Source organism: Verticillium alfalfae, genomic scaffold (genome assembly GCF_000150825.1).
Source record: "Verticillium alfalfae VaMs.102 supercont1.1 genomic scaffold, whole genome shotgun sequence".
In the NCBI taxonomy this organism is placed as follows: Eukaryota; Fungi; Ascomycota; class Sordariomycetes; order Glomerellales; family Plectosphaerellaceae; genus Verticillium; species Verticillium alfalfae.
Genome location: NW_003315038.1, coordinates 4,135,695 through 4,146,478, shown reverse-complemented (window position 1 = coordinate 4,146,478; position 10,784 = coordinate 4,135,695). Strand labels below are relative to the sequence as shown.

The 10,784-nt window shown below is 55.7% G+C and overlaps 3 protein-coding genes across 3 annotated transcripts in view; 2 read left to right on the top strand and 1 right to left on the bottom strand.

Annotated features, from left to right (window-relative positions):
• Positions 1 to 2,192: 2,192 nt before the first annotated feature.
• On the top strand, positions 2,193 to 4,314 carry VDBG_01259 (predicted protein; the record flags this gene model as incomplete). Its single annotated transcript, XM_003009530.1, has 4 exons — positions 2,193 to 2,349; positions 2,468 to 2,476; positions 2,721 to 3,099; positions 3,411 to 4,314. 4 exons carry the CDS (start codon positions 2,193 to 2,195, stop codon positions 4,312 to 4,314), a joined length of 1,449 nt encoding a protein of 482 aa, XP_003009576.1.
• A 466-nt stretch (positions 4,315 to 4,780) lies between these two features.
• On the top strand, positions 4,781 to 8,391 carry VDBG_01258 (transcriptional activator xlnR; the record flags this gene model as incomplete). Its single annotated transcript, XM_003009529.1, has 3 exons — positions 4,781 to 5,758; positions 5,815 to 8,183; positions 8,248 to 8,391. 3 exons carry the CDS (start codon positions 5,413 to 5,415, stop codon positions 8,389 to 8,391), a joined length of 2,859 nt encoding a protein of 952 aa, XP_003009575.1.
• A 1,018-nt stretch (positions 8,392 to 9,409) lies between these two features.
• Positions 9,410 to 10,784, bottom strand: part of VDBG_01257 (nitrogen assimilation transcription factor nirA) — a gene marked incomplete at both ends in the record, with an annotated part of 2,726 nt that continues 1,351 nt past the window's right edge. Inside the window, 2 exons of the mRNA XM_003009528.1 lie at positions 9,410 to 10,505; positions 10,576 to 10,698. Coding sequence (XP_003009574.1) covers positions 9,410 to 10,505; positions 10,576 to 10,698 — 1,219 coding nt within the window. The remainder of the gene's footprint in view (positions 10,506 to 10,575; positions 10,699 to 10,784) is intronic.

The window sequence follows — 10,784 nt, the reverse complement described above, 5'->3', positions numbered from 1 at the left end:
TCTACGAGGTCAATCGTGTACGGGGAGGAGGCGGCTACACCTTTCCCCAGTATTTGAGTATCACACCTGCAGCGCCTAGAGGACCCTGTTAGGGCCGGCTAGCGAATTGACCGTGAAAGATAGAATCGCATGGGGTTGGAATCTGGGGAAGCTTGTGTCCTGGGGAAATCTCATCGGGCTGCACATGCTCGTCGTCCCGTGCCGTTCGGAGTTGATGCGTGGAACTTGAGGCAAATTCTACTGGTAGACAAGTGTCAACTTTTTTGAATGACGCTTCCTTTGCGAACTAGTTGCTTTATGATCTTCCGAGGCTTTCAAAGTGGTCAGGCGATGTATCTGGAGCGGATATTACGCCACGGATGCTTTTGTCATGCGTTCTGTGTATTCAAAACCATCCAAGCCCGGGACTGAGACACAAATCCTCTGCAAGATGGTGCTGTATAAATGGAGAGAGTTGTATATCATTACAGCTTGAATCTGGTCTGCTGTCGCACATCCTTGACGCAGACTGTGCACTCCAGCACCTGAGTCTTCATCTGTGGCTGATGGATGGTGATGGAGGTTGGATGCACGAATAGGAGGCTGGCCCGAGCTGATGCCGCTAGCCCTCGTGGGATTTCGGACCGACGGCCGCTGACGGGCGCGGTGCCGCCTGCGTCACCGGCCAGAGCGTGGTTGGACAACCATTCCAGGGGGTGGAGCTGGTCTACAAAGTCATCCCGGTGCCTATCTTATTGTACTCTGCTGGCTCGCGCCTCAAACGTCATGTTCGATTACGAAATGCTGAGTGGGAATGCCTAATGAGAGCACGGAGGCTCCGTACAGCCACCTGCGAGGGATCCAGGGGAGGTTCGACTGCGACGCATCATGGGCTGGACAGAAACGGGAGCTACGGGCGCTGAAGCGGCACGGAGGGGGAGCGCCCATCGGTTGATTGGCAAGCATTGTCTCGTACTGTGTGTCTGTCACGCCGCCTTTCCATGGCATGACCTTTTCAACAACCAAACCCTGTGTATCGATGCCCTCAGAGTTGGGTGAGGCTCCCATAGTTGAGGGAATTCTGAGTTCTCAGACCCGCCGTGTGCGAGGTTTTGGAAGGCGCCGCTGAAGATGTACTGCCCTGAGGCCTGAAGACTTTGAATTGAGTGGTGATTGGGGTCGCATCTTGTTGCCCCATCGAAATGAGGGGATTGCATTTGCGGCGCGCGAGGTCTGCATGCTGGCCTGCGTCTAGTGTATGGTGGTGCGGAGGACTGGAGCCGTGGAGTTCTGGGAGCTTGCCAGGACGCATGGTGAGTGGCCGAGAACGCCAGAAGGTCGCAGCCGGATTGTAGCGAGATGTGGAGGGAGATGACATGCGATGCGGGCGAATGAAGTGGCGAGTACGCTGCGGCCCAAGGGAAGACTGGTTGGGGCCTTTGGAGCAGTACCTCTAGGTACATGGCATCGCAGACAGGGAGTGAGCTAGCACCCTCCATGCTGATCACTTGGTTAACTCGAATGTTGTAGCGACTGGAAACCTAGCTCTCATCTGGCATGCGTGACCTGACCGACACGACCGAGTCAACCACCTGCTCGGGGGACGGGTAAACGAGACACAGGGTTTCCCTTCTTTGCTCGCTCGGCGGCTTTCTTTCTCCATGCCTGAATGGACTTGTCGGTCATAGGCCAATCAACGCAGGTTCCTGCAGACGGGGTCGATCCCTTTGGCCCGGCCAAGCGTGTGAAAGATGTGGCGTGGCTGGCCTTCCCAAGCCAATTTCCTGATGCTGGAAAGTTTGGTTCTGACAAGTCCTTCGTTTCGGGCAAAGAACTCCTTACGGCGAGCAGGATCCTGGTGATGTGATGCATGGAGGATGTCGACAAGCAAAGCTAGTCCTTAACTTGTGGTCTAGCAAATCAATGGCACATTCTTGTGAAGATAATTCAGTCCACCTACCTACCTACCTACCTACCTAGGTGCCTGCCCCAGGTAGGCAGGTAAGGCTAGTGAGGCAGGGAGTTTAGGTGTCAAGGTGAGGCGCCAGGCTCCCAAGAAAGGGCAGTCGGTAGGCGACATGGAGAAGGTGCTGCCGTACTGTGCGCGTACTTGCTGTCTGCGGTGCCTAGAGCTGGGTTGTACCTTCCTCCCTTTGTCACTCGACTACGAGATGGCACGGGGCAGGACTTTTTGAGGAAGACAGCACCAGGCCATGCAGCCAGGCGGCGCTTTCTTGCCAGTGATTCATCCCACTGTCATGGTGCTCTCCACCGTTGCGTCCATGTCTCCTCAGGAGGGCGACCAAGCAGTCCACACGATGATGCGTGACTCTGGCACTGCGCCGCTACCATCTGCCTCCACCAGACAAGGTCGCGCGACGGAGCGACTCCAATAGAACTGGACGACACACGAGACTCCCAGCGCCGACCATATCACACAAACACACATACATAGACACACGCTGAGGAAACACTGACATGTCCTGAGGTCAGAAAGGTAAGGGCACACCACCACACCGATCTGATCAAACACGGCACACGGGACTCGGCGCGACGTCTTTTCGGCCTTCGCAACCATCTCCCGTCTACGCCGTGTCCCTACCTCAAGTGGCGCCCCAGACGTCCCAGGCGTTCACCATAGACAAATGGCAATGGCCACCAGGGCCACCAAGCACATTGGACTGCTGCTGCAAAAGCATGGCAGGCATCCTTTGACATACCGTTGCTCCCGTCCGTCCCAGGCTTGCTCCATCGGCTGGTATCGCGAAGTACCGAAGCCAATCTGGCTCCTCAGCGCCCACCACCCTCGCTAGCACGGCACAGGGGGCAAGGGCCGGGGTCTGGAGTACCGCTGGATGCACGCCAGGCACTGTGGTGCGCCCAAGCGAACACTGACAGGCTCGATGAGACACAGCAACCACCACCAGCATCGATCAGAATTGGGGTAATGTCTCGCACTTCTACTTCTCCGCGTCTACGCCTTGCTTCTTCTGTCATTTGCACCTGCGTCACACATGGCCTCGACATGGGCACCAACAGGATCAGGAGCATGATGCGAACCGCCAGCAGCGCCACCTTGGAGCCCACGTTGTGCCATTCCCACGCCGCTGGCCGGTCTCGGTCTGTCGATGCCAATGACTTCTAGCGTCGACAGACCTTGGGTCCGTTTGTCTCGCCGTCGTGTGAGAATCAATTCCACCAGTCGATGACAAGCCGCTAGCAGCCACCAACATACTCCCCTGACCACACAGCACGCCCTGTCCCCCCCCCCTTCTCTGCCACTCATCAGCAGCTGGGCCTGCACGCGGGCGCCCGTCGGCCCGCGTGGGTGGAAGGGGAGAGTACCTTCGGCTCTTCACAGGTGGATAGGGACGGGCCCATCGCACTGTGGTTGGCGAGCGTTTTTCTTCGCTGTCTGTCGCAGACAAGAGACTATTTCGCACAATCATTGACCATGGCCGAGGCTACACTTTTGCCATGGGCGACTCGCCCCACCTGCCTTTCACTAAGATACCTTTAAGTAAAGCTCGTGGCCGGTTGTCTTACGACCGAGGGCTAGGAAGACGTGGTCGTGAGCGAGCTCGCCGAATCGGTGTAGCAACAGCCGGGCTGGCACAGTCCAGGCAGTGCCAGCTCGCCGAAAAGCTTCAAGTAAGCATCTCCTCAAGGAGGGAGTCGACAGTTGAACGACTCATGGGTGGAGACCCCAGACTTCCACGTCGGTCAGGTCAGGACATGCTACCGATGCCCGCGCCGGCGCCAACCGTCCGCTGCCCAACCCAAGCACCCCACGAGTCCCATGCTGGATTGCATACAACTCGGCCTGTCCCTCGGTCCATCAACCACACCCTACCAACCTCGAGCATCAATGGGCTGAAGCATGCGGGCAGCATGCTGGTGACTGTCCAAACCTGCCTCTGGTGCCAGGCACCATCAGTATGCCTCGATCCCGCTTCTGCACCCCAGCCGGCCCTTCTGGTCCAGCCCATGGCCATCCTGAGTTATTCATTGCGTTACAAAGTTCTCAGCCACTGCAATGTACATGTACTGCAACGTCTCTGCTTAACCCCACACCACACCCACACACGGCGCCAGTCGCCCGTTTTCCCCTCCCATCTCTTGGTTCGCTCGTCTGGTCTCGACCGTATGCCCAAGACCCCTGTTCCCCTCATTGCAACCCTGGAAAAGCCTGGCTCTGTCGCTCCCTATCCTCTTGTGTGCAAGCGGCTCCCATCCTACCCCAAGGGGGAGAAGAGGAGAAATCAGACGATCCTGGCCCTGTCGCCTGTGCCACCTTTCGGCTTCGAGAACCAGCCGGGGGACATCATCCGCTAACAAAAATTATCACTCCAGCCAGCACATACATCGTCTCCATTTCTGTTACTCAACCTTTCCTACTCCTTCCGGCGGCCGGCGGTGATGTCTCTTGCTTGACGTACACTGCTTTGAAGTTTTGCTTGCTCACTTGTTCAACGCTACAACAGCCAGCAGTGTATTTTCGTGAGAAGCTTGGCTTCGCGAAACCTTTCTTGCATCATCGACTCATCTTAATAACCTGTATCAAGCAAAGACCCCCCCCCCCCGGGCCTGAACCGATCTTCCTGAGCCGCGATCTGACTAGCCTGGCCTTGTCCCTGTTCTGATACAAGCCGATCTGGACTTTGTTATTTCTACATCACCACCAATTGACAGTCTCCAGGTGGCACAACAGCGAGACCGAGGTGTTGGGCTCTCTCTTGACGCTACTGTAACATTTCCGGACGTGGCTTCCGCCATCGCTCATACATCTGCTCTCCTCGGTGACGCACATCTTCTCACCACCCAACTTCGACGTTGAGGACGACGGCAAGTAGACTTCACTCTCTTCTTCAAGTTTGCATTAGGTCTGGTCGGGGGCTTGACCCATCTCCCACTTGTCCCTGTCATTTCGTCCACCCACACACACCGTCAACCCCACCATCTTTCTCACGCGTACGTACTTATGTACGGTACATGGTTGCGTTCCCGTTCGCCACAGATCACACCTCGGCGTCTTGTTGACACGACCCCTGCTCCTTCGATTCCACCCAGCTACCTAATATCTGCATGCTCTCCGCCATCTTCTCCGTCTCTTCCCCACACCTTAGCATCTTGCCCCCTGCTTTACTTGCTAACCAGCACCTCTTTAGCTCTGGCCCGAACTCATGGTGGATCAAACCTGCCTGGTCTCCCACTACCATTTCCAACATATAGACGTCGTCTCCCTTACAGCTGCCAAGGTACCTTTTGGTCCCGACTCCCTTCTGAGGACTCATTCGATCGGAGAGCACCCCTTCTCAGCGTCGACACAACAAAACTCCCACGCTCCATAGTCCTGACGTAACGACAGGACGTTACCAGCAACCCGTAGCCATCGTCATCGTGGGTCTGCAACATCCTGAGACGGGAGTCACAATGTTGTCCAACCCGTTGCATCGATTTTCGCCCTATCACGCCGCGCTTCCAGCTTCAACACTTTTCTCCAACGGGCATGCGCCCGCCAACCACCCCCATCCTGGCGGCATGAACGAAATGTCCCAGGGTTACGCCCTTCAGCAACAACTTCAACATGCTGCAGTCCACAACCCCCACCTCGCGCGAAACGCTCCTCAGCAAAAACACCGGCAACACCCATACGGTCCAGCAACCAGGACTTCTACCGGTTCAGGCCCTATCAGGAGGAGGATCAGTCGGGCATGCGACCAGTGCAACCAATTGAGGACCAAGTGCGACGGGCAACATCCTTGCGCTCATTGTATAGGTATGTTGGAAGCTAATGATCGTAAGTAGCAATAAATTGTTGACTTAAGGTATTAGAATTCGGCCTGGGCTGCGAATACGTCCGTGAGAGGAAGAAGCGCGGCAAGGCGTCCAGGAAAGACCTCGCCCAAGCAGCAGCAGCGGCAGCACAGGCGGCCAACGGATCCAATGGAAGATCAGATACAGACGAGAATGGAGAGTCCTCTGAACACAATGGCGAACCTGCCCCTAGAAGGGTTTCAACTAATGGTTCGAGTTCCCACTCTGGCATTAAGGTGGATGATATGAGCGAAGACGCAACGCGGCAGAGCCAGCGAACGGCATCCCTGGACACTTTGGACGATTTGAACGCACATCAACACAACATGGCCCAGCACCAAGTCTTAGAGAGGGAACATCTTGGCAGCCCAACTACTCTGGACATGAATAGCTACGGAGCCGGCATGCACCATGGATATGAAAGGCAAGCGTTGGGAGCCCCGATGCTAAACGGTCCGACACATGGACCGTATGGGCCCAGCCAGGGCAACATGCCGGCATATACGGAGCTACCGTACGGCATGCAGGGTCAGAGTCCGGCAGCCTACCCTACGAATCCTCATTTCCGAATCGGCAATAGCCCGATGGGCGCATATCCCATGGGCAACGAGCCAACTTCTCCCGGGTGGATAAACATGTCCTCACCAACGGCACAATATCCATCCCATATCCCTCAACACAGTTACGTACACGGCACTCAAAACCTACGTTACCCAGTATTGGAGCCTCTCATCCCTCACCTCAACAACATTGTTCCCATACCATTGGCCTGCGACTTGATTGACCTCTACTTCGCCTCATCATCATCTGCGCAGATGCACCCCATGTCGCCCTACGTCCTAGGTTATGTCTTCCGGAAGCGATCTTTCCTCCATCCAACGAAACCAAGACTGTGCCAGCCCGCTCTGCTAGCAAGCATGCTTTGGGTTGCCGCCCAAACTAGCGATGCTCCATTTTTGACGAGCATCCCCTCGGCGAGGGGCAAGATTTGTCAGAGGCTCCTTGAATTGACTGTCAGTCTTCTCAAGCCACTGATCCATACGCCCACGGGAGAGCCCTCGCCAGCAACAAGTCCAGTCATTGATGGCGTTGCACTTGGAGGGCTTGGGGTTGCGCTTCCCGGCACCATGAGCCTCGATGCTCTGACAGGAGAGTCAGGCGCGTTCGGGGCTGCTGGCAAGCTGGATGATGTCATCACCTACATCCACTTGGCTACTGTGGTGTCTGCAAGCGAATATAAGGGAGCGAGCCTACGGTGGTGGAACGCAGCGTGGTCTCTAGCACGCGAGCTCAAGCTTGGTCGCGAGCTCCCGCCTTCCATGAGACCCATGGGGCCTGTCGACGGAGATGACGGGGATGTCGGAGCTTCCAACGGCATGAATGGCGGTACCAGCACGCCGGGCTCCATCACTGAAGAGGAACGAGAAGAGCGCCGACGGATCTGGTGGCTGGCCTATATTGTCGATCGACATCTGGCTCTTTGTTACAACCGCCCTCTCTTCCTCTTGGACCTTGAATGCTCCGGCCTTTTCCAGCCGATGGACGACATGGCCTATCAGAACGGTGATTTCGAGAGCTACATGGGTAACACGACGGATCCCAACCTCGCCGGCGAGGGCCTTCATCAGCAACCTTTGCGAATCCGCGGACCTCACTTTGAGTGTACAGGACATAGTATCTTTGGATATTTCCTCCCTCTCATGACCATACTTGGTGAGATAGTCGACTTGCATCACGCGCGAAACCACCCGCGCTTTGGTGTAGGTTTTCGCATGGCACGAGACTGGGATGAGCAGGCTCTGGAGATCACGCGCCACCTCGAGGCTTACGAGCATAGTTTGAAGCGTTTCGAGCAGCAGTACCTTCGTCGCATGCACCCCGAAGGCGAAGGTCTAGCGCCCAATTGCGATCAGGCGTCTGCACTGGATGCCCCTGACCACAACGGCGCTGCAGATATTGGTACTCCCTCGGTCCACTCAGTGCACACGAACTCGTCAAATCGAATGACAGAGTCGGATATCCAGACCAAGATCGTCATGGCATATGGCACGCATGTCATGCATGTACTGCATATTCTTCTCGCCGGAAAGTGGGATCCTATCAATTTAATTGATGATAACGATCTATGGATTTCAAGCCAGGGCTTCATCACGGCCACAGGGCACGCCGTCTCGGCAGCCGAAGCCATCAGCCACATTCTCGAGTTCGACCCAGGCCTAGAGTTCATGCCTTTCTTTTTCGGCATCTACTTGCTGCAGGGCTCGTTCTTGCTGCTCCTAATTGCAGACAAGCTGCAATTAGAAGCCAGCCCAAGTGTAGTGAAAGCTTGCGAAACCATCGTCCGGGCCCACGAAGCTTGCGTGGTGACACTTAATACGGAGTATCAGGTTCGTAGCACTCCCATCGTACACTACTTGAAACCATACACACGCGATGCTAACCACCTCGCAGCGCAACTTCAGCAAGGTAATGCGGAGTGCTCTGGCACAGGTCCGTGGTCGGGTGCCCGAAGACCTAGGCGAACAGCACCAGCGCCGACGTGAGCTGCTGGCTTTGTACCGCTGGACTGGCGACGGCACTGGTCTTGCCCTGTGATGGCAGCACATGGGACAGAACTGTACGATGACGAATATTTTGGATTTCTGCGAATAGCGCACTTTGATTTGGTTTGGGAAAAGGGCGCAAATGCTGGAGCAGGAACTAGGGGCGGGCGTGATATACCAGTCGCAGACGGGGTCCGACACTTGAAACGAGGAAGGCATACAAACACGGCAACACTAAAAAGACAAAGGCGGACCAGCTGCGGGCCTGGGAACGGAATGAAACAAGGGCAAGAGACACGAGACATGAAGAATACCCAACGCTGAAAACCTTACCAGCGCATTGGCGGGGAAGAATGCCAGAGCTCTTCTGCTGTTGGGAGCGGCTGCTCATGCTTGTTCGTGAGACTCGGGCATCATGGCGTGGACAGAGGACGGCATTGGCTTGGGTGCTGCAGGTGCTGAGTTCACGAACTGTACATGGTTGTTGGAAAGCGTTCATCTGGGAGACGAGTGTCGAGTAGGCGATTATAATAACATTTTTCAACTCTGCCGTGCGCGCCTCTGCGCTTCCTGTGAATGAGCAAATGATTTCTTCATTTGATGTTAGATAGCTCAGTCATCATGTGCACATGGAGAGATAGATGTCTTCGGGCCAGTAGTTTCCACATATAGACGCTCAGCCATGATCAATGATCCGCCTCTCAAGAAGACAAAGAGGGCAACATGAAGGCTGACATCCCGACTGTACGAAGCGGCGCTTGGTTGTATGCATCAAAGTCGACTCATGATTACAGACAACGTAGGCAGGGGATGTGACTAAATCGCGACCTTGAAGAGTACATCGTTGGCTATCCGAGGACCAGGCGTGAGTGACAGTAGCAGCTATCATGTCCGCTCAATCGAATACAAAAAAACGCCCATTCATGACCAAACGCGGCAGGCAGAAGGACCAGTCAGACTAGGCGCATACAAAGTTACCCATGAAAATACATCAGTCCCCTATGCTTCCAAATTGCAAACATTTAGTCTAGGCCCGGCGGCAGCCAACCGGGGGTTGTCCCGCAGCGAACTCAGCGCCTCAAAGCCGGATGCGGCTCCTCTGAGCCATTTCGAGGCGGGAGCGGCGTTAGCCTGCGGCCCATTGGCGCGATATTTGTCTTGCCGCTACTGCCGGGAGTGCCGCCCTGGAACATGAACATGTTTTGCGGGCTCTGTTTTGCGGACATGCCCGCCATGCCCCAAGCCTCGAAGTTCTGGTGCCACTTGGCGCCGTCGTTGAGGAACCAGTCTTGGTCGAGCTCTTGGAAGACCTGGGGGCTGGGAGGTAGCGGTCGTGGGGGCATCGGTCGTTGATGTCTTTGCTGCTGTTGCTGTTGCTGTTGTGCTTGTTGCTGCTGCTGCTGCTGCTGCTGTTGTGCTTGTTGTTGTTGCTGCTGCTGCTGCTGCGCCTGTTGATGTTGTTGTTGTTGTTGCTTTTGAGGGCGGTGATAGGCAGGAATGGGCTGTGCCGACGGCCACGAGGTGAGGGGGACCTGTGGATTCGAGGTTGGTGTTGATGTGAGAGAAGCAAGGTCAAGCGAGGGGCTGGCGAGAGGGAAGTTCCCGGTTTGCGCCGAGATGTCGCCCGGTATGCGTGGTTGGATAAACTGGTCGATGGGACTGTAGCCCTGGGTGGGTTGAGGAGCGGGCGATGGCACATGGTCGTTGGAGCCCGTCGGAGAAACGCCGGTTCCGTGGTTTGAGAAAGGACTTGGGACGTCGCTCGTGTTGAAGGTACCATACTTTTCGTCTGTGCGACGAAGGGTAACGGAGGCCTCGTCAGGAAGCTCTACGTTCCATTTCCGACCGAGAACACTGATGATGCCAAGGGTGCGGCGCGCACATGGCCAATCTTCGGCGATCTCCTCGAGGTGCTTGACACCATGCGTGATGTCACGTCGAGCTGTCTTCTCGGGTAGGTTGAGCATGTGAATGGTGCATGCGCTGTGCACCATGTAGACAGCAATATTGCAAATCTGGCGCAGGTTCCAAGTCTTCTTGTAGAGGCGCATGAGCTTGGATATGGCACCGGCATTGGCGGTGCAGATCCGCCGCGGTGAGACGTGGGATGGTAGGGGGCGAGGCCGCAGGGGTATACTTGAGGAAGGGGCGGAATAGATGGATGTACTGTAGGTGGAAGAACATGCTGCAAAAGTGTTAGTGTTCGAGAATACTGCAGAAGCCTGGGGAAACGCACTGCATGAGGATGGCGTTTGGCAGTTGGCCATCCTTGGGTTCAAGTTCTCGAGGAAGCTCTTTGCGCCAGTCCTCGAGTCGGCGGTGCAGTTCACTCAGCTTTTTCAACTCGACAGCCTTACCACTCGAACGTCCAATGTGGTTCGGGTGGTAGAAAAAGAGGAGCAGATCACTACTGATCTTACAGAGCTTCGGAGTGGCAGGACCTAT